The sequence below is a fragment of the Mus musculus genome, chromosome 6 (genome assembly GCF_000001635.26).
Source record: "Mus musculus strain C57BL/6J chromosome 6, GRCm38.p6 C57BL/6J".
Lineage (NCBI taxonomy): Eukaryota > Metazoa > Chordata > Mammalia > Rodentia > Muridae > Mus > Mus musculus.
Genome location: NC_000072.6, coordinates 38,559,345 through 38,572,006, shown reverse-complemented (window position 1 = coordinate 38,572,006; position 12,662 = coordinate 38,559,345). Strand labels below are relative to the sequence as shown.

General features: G+C 36.1%; 1 protein-coding gene across 26 annotated transcripts in view; it reads right to left on the bottom strand.

Moving 5' to 3' along the window:
- Positions 1-12,662, bottom strand: part of Luc7l2 (LUC7-like 2 (S. cerevisiae)) — a 58,620-nt gene that overhangs the window by 37,947 nt on the left and 8,011 nt on the right. For 6 of the 26 annotated variants that reach the window (NM_001331222.1, XM_006505749.3, XM_030255228.1 and 3 more), the window contains 3 exons: positions 6,285-6,352; positions 3,090-3,160; positions 1,403-1,497 (listed from right to left, as the gene is read on the bottom strand). In NM_001331222.1, coding sequence (NP_001318151.1) covers positions 1,403-1,497; positions 3,090-3,147 — 153 coding nt within the window. In that variant the 5' untranslated portion in view covers positions 3,148-3,160; positions 6,285-6,352. Of the gene's footprint in view, positions 1-918; positions 966-1,402; positions 3,161-6,284; positions 12,161-12,662 lie in introns of those variants that run through there. The other 20 variants (NM_001311099.2, NM_138680.3, NM_001170848.2 and 17 more) reach the window with 8 other exon arrangements.

Below are 12,662 nucleotides of genomic sequence, written 5' to 3'. Positions count from 1 at the left end.
CACCAAGGAGGAGAAAGGTGTTTCTAAGGAAGATACCCAATATTATTGTTTGCCTTCCACATGTACACACACACACCAATATAAACACATACAAAAAAATTACAAAAATAAAAAATTTATTTAATTTTTTGTAACATTAATGTGAAAAAATTCTGGGGCTAGACAGATGATCCAACATTAAGAGTACTGGCTGCTCTTCCAGCAGGCCTTAGTTTGACTCCCAGCACACACATGGCAGTTCACAACTGTCTAGAACTCCAATCCCCAAGGACCCAATACCCTCTTCTGACCTCCCAAGTACCAGGCACACACAGGGTGCACAGATATAATGCATTCCTACACATATTATAAGCAAGCAAATAATTTAAATGTGGAAAATACCAGAGTAGTCTACAGATGAGAAATTTATTATAGATTATAAATGGATTGGTACCGTAGAAAATATCTAAAAGTTATGCATACTAGTGCTTGCCTATAATCCCTGCAATCAGGATTATCAACAAAATAAAATTTAAAATGAAAACACAGAAACACTAAAAAATTAGCTTATTTCTTATTAATATGTGTCACAGTCCTTAGTGCTAAGGGCTGAACTTCCCACAAACTAGATTTTTTTTTTAGTTTGTTGTATTATACTTAGAACTCTTTTCAGGCTTTTATTTGAGAAAAAGTCTCAATATGTAGCTCAAGCCGACCTCAAACTTCAGATTCTGTCTTCAGCCTGGCAAAATACTGGAATTCCACATTTAGGCCACCACACCAGATTTAGGACACAGTTTCAACTGTGTTTCCTATTAAAAATGACAAAGATGCTTCCTATTCCATGTGTCTTGATACTTTTATGCTTAGGAGATATCTTTAATTTCACTTAAAAAATAAAAAAACACTCATTTGGGCATCTGTGGTCGGGGTACTCACTGCTTATGAAAAGTAATCTGGAAATCTTTTCTTCATTCCAGATATTTCTGGCAAATGAGAAATAAAACCAGGGTCAAGATTTATCCCCTAACAATTCCCCATCAGCAAGTGTATCTGTGAAGGGAAGTTACTCATAATTTCAATCAATCAAATTATAAAGTTAAAAGATCTATGCCATTTAAAAATAAAGGATAGGGGACAGTGACCCTGTGAGAACATGCCCCTGGCAAAATATTTCTTTCATCCCTCTCCAGAAGAGAAGAGAAAATAAGAAAAAGCACCTAATACAGAGCCCCAACTCCTACTTCGTATGTATAAAATGCCCAAAATGCTATAAAATCACCCATCTTTAGCCATGTACAAACAATAGTCCTGTGTACTAGTTGATCCACTGTCTTCTCTGTCAGTCTACAGACAGAAAAGGCTTTACCAATAACTTCATTTTTCTGGCACACTATTAATAAAACAATAAATAACCACATACTGTTCCAGAAAGGACATCGTGGGGGCAACAGTTGAGAAGGTGGCTCTTGCATACTCTGTCATCGCTGAATTTGATTCGTTGACGAGTAGTATCTCCTGTAATATAGAAAAGTTAATAATATTCAAGGTTAGACAACTAGACAATATTTATTTTTTTAAAGTCCTAGTTATTACTAGCTTTTGGTGTGTGACTATCTATATACACACACTTATAAATCAACCCAGGAGGGATTAGTTTCTTATAAACCACCCTATAGAAAAACTATTTTAGACAGCATGCAGTTGCAGTCTATGTACTGCAAATGTAATTCAAATAAATAGTCAAAGTGGGAAAGCAAAGCATTCTGTTAAATAACAGTACTTCAGAAAAGCATAAGATTTTAGAGCAGGAATGGACTTTATTGGTTATCAAGTCCAACTCCTTCACATTGCAGATCAGAAAAATGAGGCCCCACGAGGTTAAGCAACTTGCAGAAGACCCACCAAGAGTTTCTACTGGTATACAATGGTCTCTTCTTGACAGTAAGCACTAATTTATTTTGTAATTATTTACATTAATTGAAAAACATAAAAGTAATCTTGCAAACATTGCATACACACTGCGAATCCCCACTGAACCCCAGACGCCATTTCTTCCACTACTTTGTTCCAGCTGAAGTGTCTCCCTTTTGCTGCTGGGAGGAGTTAGAGGGTAGAATAAGGTGTTTAAGAGCGTACAAACCTGGAAGAAGGACTTATACACCAGTCAAACAAAGGCACATTGCCTAAATGAAATGCTAACTTTTAATACCTCCAAAGATTCCATACTTCCAAGTTTTATGTGGTCTGTTCTATATTGACAAACCAGGCAAAATAAAATACATTTTGTGCTCATATTAAAAGAAAAGAAAACCCACACAACTCCTAAGCAACAGAAGCAACCAACCTGCTTATCAAATACAGCTATTTACTCAAAAGTTTAAAGACTCTAGAGAAAGGAAAGGTAGCTAACTAGAGTAACAAAATACAAATGTTAGTTACAATTTTTTTTTTTTTGCTTAGAATTTCTGAAGAAATAAAAGAAAAACTCACAAGGGTAGTTTCCTCTATGCAGAATGGTGTGCCCTAAAAAATGTAGTTTAGCCTTAAATTGGTATCACTGTTAAAGGAAAACCTACTGATGAATTACTGAAGCAAAAAACAACTGAAACAAACCAAAGGAGATTGTAAAAACTTCTGCAGTTCACATACCTAGAACACTCCAAACATTTCAACTAGGAAGTAATTCTTAAATTAAGTTCTACATTTTCACATGTGAATAACAAACAAACAAAAATTCCAACTTTACCCCTTGCAAGTCGTCTTATATTGTAGAGTTTAACTTAATCCAACTAAACACCGTGGGGTAAGATTTTGTTCAAATTGTTTTAACTTGATTAAGAAGATTTAAAGAACATTCTAATTTGCAACTAGGACACATACATTTTTAAGATAATATTCCTAAAATCATAGCTTCAGAGCAGTTCAACAATAGGTTTTCTGAGGCTAGTCTCTAGTAGGTTATTTGTGACACAATTTGGAATAATCCATTTAATGTTCAAGCCTGCTACTATAATATAGGATACTTTGGTGGTCTTTTACTTCCTTTTAAACACAACTGCTTCTGTTCCACATTCATTAACACATCTGAAAAGTTAGTGATAACTCACGGCTCGGCGAATGCGGGGCCTTTCTGAAACTCCCTTGCAGATTGAAGTAGGCAGGCATAGATACATTGAACCTTTACAAATAAAACAAGGGGCCAGATTGTTCAGTTTGTATAGAATAGACTCTGCCAGCAATTTCAATACAGCACCTAGAAGTACATGTTGACTGTAAAGATTCTTGCATATAAAAACAAAAGTGAACAAAATCAGAGTGCTCGGGTTTTTGTTTTGTTTGTGTTTTTTTTTATTTTGATTTTGTTTTTGTTTTTTTTTTTAACAATACTGATTTAACAAGTATAAGCCCAGAGAAAATTGTGACTGGAGATAACAAAAGCCCAAGACTGGAGCTCTAAAAGTGGCCCTTAGACTAGGTAAGAAATATTTCTTTAAAATATGTTTCAATGAAGACTAGTGAGTGCCTCAAGTTCTTATCAGAACCAAACTATCACAAGCTCACACCAGAAAGCAAAAAATACAGTAGAAGCTTTTTGACCACAGAAAGACTTCAAAACATGATTATGTGAAGAACTTTAAAAGTGATAAATTTTTAGGGGTTAAGGGGCACTTACAAATTTCGTACTGGCCCTATTACAAATGATCTAAGCTTTTTGGTAATGAAGCAGCAGTGTCAGTTCAATCAATTACAAAACATAGCTCATGGGAATAAGGATTATATTTAACGGAGGTCTTAGAATAAAGTTAATATTTATGGAAGTTTTAATAATCAAACATCAATGCTTAAAAAAATCACATTAAATATAAGGTATACATGCCCTGATGATATTATCAGATAAAGCATTAATAATTACAAATATAGAATAACCTTGGTGAGCTTTAAAATAATGAAGGAATCTATATCTATAAATGCCAAAAAAAATCACCTAAAGTACCTCACTTATAGGTATTCCATAAACATTTATTTGAAAACTATAGCAAAAATATCAAATATAGCTTTCAGATATTAGCCATTATAAAAATCTTTTTAACAAAATAATAAAACTAACAGTACAAGATATAACAATGAGGGACTTGCAAGTGAATGTCTATTGATACTTCAGGTTCTATTTAGGGAGACTTTATGCTTACGCATTTTTAAAACAATTTGGCTACAAAATTACAAAATCATTCAGCATTTGAATAAATTTGGGCTTATGACATTAAGTATAATTTAACTACATACTTCTGAAACAGAAATGTTTGTAATTTTTATTTCTGTCATGGTATCTGGCCCAAACCATGTTTTTCAAAAGAAACAAGGTAAATAGTATCCTTAAATGGGGGGAGAAAAAAAAGAGACTGGAAATAGGCAGTGAATATATATAAAATATCCTTATAATGTAGGATTTTATCAAACATGCTTTATGTGTATTTCCTTGTCACTGAGTCATACCCAAAAAAAAAAAAAAATCTGAGTTAATCCCCCTAATAAATTCTCAAATGTTTGAAAGAACTAATAATGGGAGAAACTGCCCCGTCAATGATAATAGATCTTAATCATAGAATAAAACCTATTAGTGACTCCATCCTCTGTGCTACAAAATGGAATAACAAATATTTTGCTCCTAAGGAGCTGAATTATCATTAGAGATGTAAGACATATAAATAACAATAATATAAAATAGTATATACTCCAAGTGCCAAAGAGATATTTTGAACTATCATCAAAAGGTTGGAGAAACTAGGAAAGGCTTCATGGAATAAGCAGAAGCCAAAATCTGAACACTACATACAAGACTTTAAGAGGAAAAATAAGCATTCCATACCAGAATATTATCTTTGACAAATTTTACAAACGCTTCAAGGTTTGGGGAACAGTAAGTAAACTATAGTCAGCTTTGGTACACGGCTGAGTACATCTGGAAATACACTAATTAGAGCCAAAGATACAATTTTTGGAGGGTGAAATTTGGTGTCTTAAACTCTTTCTTCAATCTGTATTCATTGTGTATATATGAACTTTTAAGGAATTTTCTAAATGAGGCAGCAATTAGATCAAGTTGAATCAAAAACAAATTATCTTACCTATAAAAGCAGGTTTCTCTGTCACAAAAATCAATTAAACTTTATATATAATGACAATGGCAAGGTCTTTTTGTTTGTTTGTTTGTTTGTTTTTCGAGACAGGGTTTCTCTGTATAGCCCTGGCTGTCCTGGAACTCACTTTTGTAGACCAGGCTGGCCTCGAACTCAGAAATCCGTCTGCCTCTGCCTCCAGAGTGCTGGGATTAAAGGCGTGCACCACCACGGCCGCCTAAGCAAGGTTTTTGAATAAGGTATTAAACCTTATTTATCTATTTATTAAATAATGTTTTTAAAGATTTGTTTATGAGTGCTCTATCTGTATGTACACCTATATACCATAATGGTTGAAAGCCACCATGTGGTTGCTGGGAACAGAACTCAGGACCTCTGGAAGAGCACACAGTGTTCTTAACCTCTGAGTCATCTCTCTAGCCCAACCTTTTTTATTTTTGAGGCAGGGTCTCATGTAGCTCGAGCTGCCCATGAACTCTCTCTGACTCTGATGCTCCTGTTCTACACAAGTGCTGAGATTACACACATGCCTGCACCTCCAGGTCTAATGAGGAATCTGCTTTAGAATTTTGGGTGGCCACAAGTTTTTCATTTGAATAGAAGCACAAAAAGTTCTATTAATCATGTCCATTAAACAACTAACTATGAAATTGTAATGAATTACAATTTCATTGCCTTTTTCTTGTTCAATCCGCTCTTGGGTGTCATAAACAGTTCAGAACACTTGTGTATAAAGTATACAATAAAAGCTGAAATGAATACCACATAACTCTCTAGTAACTGAACCTAAGGTGGCACTAAGACATCAGTCTCACTCTGGGATATGGACTGGCCTCCTCTAAAACCAGGATTCCTACTCAAACTGTACTCAATACTGCTATCAAAATTCCCTTCAATTTGCTGTGAAGGAAAAAGAGGCCCATTGCAATACCCAATATGTAATTATGATCCTACTACCTGATATAAATTGTATTAGTAGCACATAAAACCTTGGCCTAAGTGGTATCTGACATTGTACACAATGCATGCTATTTTCCCAAAATCCACGCCCGCTCCCCCTCCCCCTCAATATTTCCCACCCTCTCCCTTCCCTTACAAACAATAAACCAAATCAACTTTTATAAATTCAGGTGCTATTTTAAAAACATCAAAATTTTACTTTACCCATTCTCTCCGATGCTCCCTGTATTTTTTTAAGATGTGAGTGGATGACCATGCTATGTGATCAACAACTGTGAAGTTAGCAAAAGTGAACTGAGTTTAGTATTGTAATTTCAAAAGAACCTTAAAGTTTGTAATATTTGACATATTTAATGGTAGGCAGAATCCTATCTTACTGTATTACATCAGGCATTAATGGCAAGCAATTTATAAAAGCAGTCAATATTTCTTTGTACAGATTTAGCTCAGAGCTCAGCTTTGAAATCAAAAGTGAGCAAGAAATACATCAACATACAAAGCAACGGATGTATCCTGTGTCTATAAATGAAGGCAGAGGCAGGGACAGGGAAGCTCTCCCACAATTGCTAGTGTGACAAAGTGTCTACCACCAACCACCATCTGTAGATGTTTCTAGGACCTTTTGTCACTCAGTTGACTTGAGACACAGCAGGTCCCTTCCCTCTGAATAAGATCCACACCCCTTCAATGAACTAAAGCTAGAGCTAGAAAAAACAACCAACCAGTAGCGTCTTGTTTACCTAACCTCTCTCTTGAGTCCCTGAGTACAGAGGAAGCATTATAACCTTTCCTTCCAATATAAATCACACTTCCACATAATAGTGTAGAAATTACATAAAAATCTATCGTTTTCTAGTCTACTGCAGGGCAAGAAATCATTTAAGATGTGCAAAATTAAACCCATGTCTTCACATGAGCCAAGGTGACTCCTGGAGTCAATCTGATCATCCTTATATAATCCTCCTTGCACCTTACCTGTGTCACCTATCTTTACAAGTTTTTCAACATTTATCTATAGAAATCTTTTTGGCAACTAGTTTTTCCTTGAGACAGAGAAGCTGGCTAAGTGTCTCAAACTTCAGCTCAAGATCCTTCTGCCTCAGTCTCTCCAAGAGCTGAAACTATAGGTGTACACCACACCCAGCTTGTAATTACTTTTGCTTTTATATGTATGAGTTTTGTCTGCAGGTATGTATGTGAATCACACTTGTGCCTGGTGCTCTAAAGTGAGAAGAGGGCAGAGAATGCTCTTAACCACTGAGCCATCTCTCTAGCCCTTGTAGTTACTCTTTAAAATACTTATTTCCCTCTTCATGCTACCTTAATAAGTGTATCCTGTTTGACCTACTGTATATGTAAGCAATTTAAAGTGTATTTTATAAGAAAACAATATTTTAATATAATCAAAGATCCTTTGAGACTACTTAATATAGTTAATATAGTTGGTACTTTTATAAGATGTTCCTTTCTGAATGGAAGAAGTCACGCTGAGCAGTAGCAGCAGCTCTCTCTTCAGGAAATGTGAACATAAGACTACTATACAGTTTAGAAATGGCAGTATTTCTTTATAGTCCATTAATATAGTCTTATACGTTAATAATCACTAATAGCTACTAGTGTAATTCCAACCATAATCCTCTTGACAAGTTTAAAGAGAACAATGGTTATTATAGGGAAAAAAACTTCCAAGGTAAATATGGGGACGGGGAGAGCTATGGGTTAGAAACATAGTATGCAGCCCTGGCTGCTCTCAAACTCACAATCCTTCTGCCTCAGTCCTCCAAGTACTGGAATTACAAGCATATATCAACACCTAGCTAGTAATGTCAGTGTTATTGAGTATAATCAAAGACTTTTGATATTTTACAAACTTTTAAAATCCAAAATCACTTATGTATGAAAACCATGTAACAAAATTATATAAAAACAATGAAGTTGGAGAAAAGGCAACTATAAGATGCTAACAGAATAGCAATAATGAAAATGTAAGAGCGAAGATTCTAAAGAAACTGCATTACAAGGCTGTGCTCCAAACATGTCTTCTCTCACTACACAAGCAAAGGGTCTTGACAAACAGCAAAAATGTGTGCCATTATATTCTTTTGGACAACTTCAGGAGTTTTTTTTATAAACATACTTCTGGAACTTAAAGAGAGATATTACAAAAACCTAAAGTGTTGACTTAGAATTGGAAAAGTAAGTTAATACAAAACTAGGCACAGTGCCTCATGCCTGTAGCCTCAGAATTTGGGAGACGGAGGCAGGACTGCCAGTAAGCTTGAAGCCAGTGAGTGGTACTACATAGTGAGTTCTAGACCAGACTAAGGAGCTATAGAGTAAGACTTTGACTCAAAATATTTTTAATAAGCTTATACGGAATTTAGCATGCATGCCGAAAGTTACAGCCTGCTAAATTTTATTCTGACACAAAGTTGCAGTTCAATTCTGATACAGTAACACCTATACTCTGGTTATCTGGTGCCTTCTATCCAGAGTTTTCCTACATACAAAATTAGAAACAATGGAAGCTATGTTTTTTTCTTATTCTTTTAATTCTTCTTCTTTTGAGATGTGGTATCTCACTATGTAGATCAGGTTAGCTAGAACTTAGGATTCTTCTGCCTCAGCTTCTCAAGCTACATCTACATCTACATTAAAGGCTATCTTAAGAAATAGCTGAAAAGAACCAAAGATGATACAATTAGCTGATTTGTTCACTAAAAAGACTCCCAGAGGTGGGTGTGGTAGGGCTCACCTCTAATACAAGCATTCCTGAAGCTGTTCCAGGCTATCAGGGCATAGTGAAACCCTGTCCCATAAAATAAGTCCCCAATTGTTCAAAATAACTATAAACATCAAGGAAAACATCCCCAATCAAAATTCAACAAAGGAAAGGAAAAACAAAAAACAAAAAAACAAAAGAGAGCACTAGGGACAACTTAAGGACAAGCTAAAATGAAAAACACACCTCAGAAAGGGGATGTAAGCCTTAAAGCTACAAAACAGTACAGCAGAGAAACTGTAGTATTGAATATACTCACATTCTCAAGAGCTGCCTCTGGGGACTCTGCCATTCACTTTAAAATATGAGCAAAATATACAAGGTACTACTTGTTCATTCATATAGTTGTTTTGTTTTCAAAATCAGATAATTATAATCAGTATAAAAGAATGTGTCACTTAAACATAAGTGTTAATTTGTAAATATTTACATATTAGTTTTTTTTGTCTATCTGGGATTATTGGTAGCTCATACCTGTGATCTAAGCACTCAGAAGACAGAGGCAGGAGATCACCTAAAATTAAGGCCAGTTTGGGCAAGACAGACAAAGAGATGAAGCAAACACACACCAAATTTCTAAGAAAAATAACAACTCGGGAGATAGAGGCAGGCAGGTCTTTGTGAATTTGAGACGAGGTTCATCTATATAGGGATTTCCGGGTCAGCCAGGACTACATGGAGAGCCTATTTGAGGGGGGTGGGAGGGTGGATGGGTGGAGGGAGAGGGACAGAAAATATGAATTGGGGGATGCCAAGGAAAGTAGTTGAAATTCTACTGCTATCAATTAATTACACCCTAAAGTATGTCAACCAACAATTCAATTAGAATTGTGAGCTGAGAGTGGTGGCGCACGTCTTTAATCCCAGGATTTAGGAGGCAGAGGCAGGTGGATTTCTGAGTTCAAGGCCAGCCTGGTCTACAGAGTGAGTTCCAGGACAGCCAAGGCTACACAGAGAAACCCTGTCTCGAAAAACTAAACAACAACATGTTACTACTGTGGGGGAATAGCCCAACGGTTAAAGGAACTTAGGTACTCCTGCAGGTGACCTAGGCTGGATTATCACCACCCACATCAGAATAGTCATCCGCTGTCTGTGGCTCCACTCCAGGGGCCTCTTTCTGCCTTCTTCTGGCACTACACACACGGTGCACATATACACAAGTAGGCACACACACAAATTTAAAAACAAAAAAACAAGACAAAGCACCACTGTAGTCAAATACTCCTTCTAATACTACAAGTTAAATTGTGACATAAATTCCCTATACTATTAATAGTTTCTAGAGTCTAAGATAAAACATGTTTCCTAGAAAGTATATCCCTCTCTGTTCCATAAATCACAATCATGTTCTCAGGGTTTCTACTGCTGCATTCTCATTTCACATTGCCACTGTGTTTGTGACATCCTGCAAAACTAACACTAAAGGAAAAATGAGAAACCAAGATAAATAAAGTAATTTCATTCTGCAGGTCTAGATGATCTCCCAAGAGATGACCAAGAACTCTCTACTTCACAAGTTTTGTGGTTTCTGGTTAGTCATTTCTATTCATAAGCATGGATATACACTGGATATAGACTGGCAATTAATTTTACATCTTATATGAAAACCTAGAACAGTATTTTCCAAAATATGAAACTGGCACAGATGATTCGGGATATCATTCAATTTCATAAAAAACATATTTACCACACAGTAAGAAACATTAACTCGGGGCTGGTGAGATGGCTCAGTGGTTAAGAGCACCGACTGCTCTTCCAGAGGTCCTGAGTTCAAATCCCAGCAACCACATGGTGGCTCACAACCATCCGTAACAAAAATCTGATGCCCTCTTCTGGAGTGTCTGAAGATAGCTACAGTGTACACACATATAATAAATAAATTAATTAAAAAAAAAAAACCGGAATGTTATAAAAAAAAAAAAAAAAAAAAAAAACCATTAACTCAAGAAAGAAGTTTCTTCTTGGCAATGTTATCTATTTAATATTGACCTGACAAACTAACTTTAAGCATATGGAATTTTAAGTGACAAGTGTATAAGCTGGGCATGGTAGTGTACCCCCTCGATCCTAGCACTTGAGAAGTAGAGGTTGACAGATCTCTGTTTTGAGGCCAGCCTGTTCTACATTCAAAGTTCTAGGCTAGCCAGGGCTACATTGTGACACCCTGTCTAAAAAGAAAAAAGAAAAGAAAGAAAGAAAAAGGAATCTAGTTCTATTAGCATGCCTTTCTATTTGTACTTATTTTTATGGCAATACAAATGTCTTTTTAAAATTAATTTAAGCACAAACCTATAATGCCAACTCCTTGTAGAAGCAGGACCACAACTTCAAAATCTGCCTAGAGCTACAGAGGATGATAAAAAGCCAGCCTAGTACATACACTGAAAGCCAGTCTAAAATACCAAGTGCTGTAATGTAGCACAAGTGCTTTTCTACCTTTGTAGAAGATCACAGGTCCAATACTCAGTATTACCCCACCAAAAGCTTGTGCACATACACACACAAAATTAAAATTTTTAGAAGGTTACTTGACAAAAAATATTAAGTCAGGTAATGGTGGTGCACATCTTCAACTCCAGCACTCAGGAGGCAGAGAAAGGTAGATCTTTGGAGTTTAAGGCCAATTTGGTCTACAGAGCAAATTTCAGGACAGCCAGGGCTACACAAAAAAGCCCTGTCTTAAAAAAAAAAATCAAAAAGTATTAATAGGAAACAATAAAACAAACAAACAAAACCCAGTAAGGGTGGGGAAACATTTATCTACAACAAGGTTTCTTGAATTTTCAATGTGCATCAAAACCAAGATCCAAGCAAGGTGCCGAATGCCTTTAATCTCAGCACTAAGGAACAGGAAGAGTCGGATCTCAGGTCCAGATACAGTTAACATAAGATCCAATACCATACAGATTCACTCTCAAAAGACAAAAAAAAAAAAAAAAACTCAAATAAATAAATAAAGGCTCTTACTCTCTTCTCTTCTCCTCTTACTCCTGTTTCCTTATTTTCTTCCCCGTCTCTCTCCAAATGCTCATAGCCAGCCTCTCTGCCTTTCTGTCTCTAATACTCCTAAAACTCCCCTCCTCGTGCCCTAAATAAACTATTCTATACATAAGGAAGGAAGGAAGGAAGGAAGGAAGGAAGGAAGGAAGGAAGGAATTAACAAGACTTTCTTAAACCTAATTGTTGGTTTGCATCTCAAGAATAAGCATTTGACTACAGGAATGCCGCTGTTGCTAGTCTGGGACACACTGTTACCCAGAACAGTAGCCAACAAATTTTGTTTTGTATGGGGGGGGGGGGGGGGAAGACCTTAGAGTTTGAGACAATCTCATTCTGTAGCCCAGCTGGCCTCAAACACAGAAACTCTCCTGCCTCAGCCACTCACTAGGCAGAATTGCAGGTATGAGCCACTACCTGGCCAAATAAGTGTTTGTTTATAGAGTGTTTTGTCTAGCATGCATGAAAGCCTAAGTCTGATACCCAGTAAACAAAGTTAGATGAGATAGCCCATGCCTGTAACTCTAGCAATCAAGACAATCAGGAAGATCAGAAGTTCAAGGTCATCCTGGGATACAGGAATTTCTACTTTGTATTTCTAAAAATAAATTTATAAAAACGAAACCTTTATTTAAAACATCTTCAAGCACTAACTGCAAAGGGCATAATATATAGACAGCAGAACAGAATATAACACAGAACTTGGTACAGTATGTATCCTCCATAAATATCCCCCCTCCCTAACTGAAAAACAAAACTTTGGATAGTTTAACTCTTAAAATATAAAATTGAGGCCTACA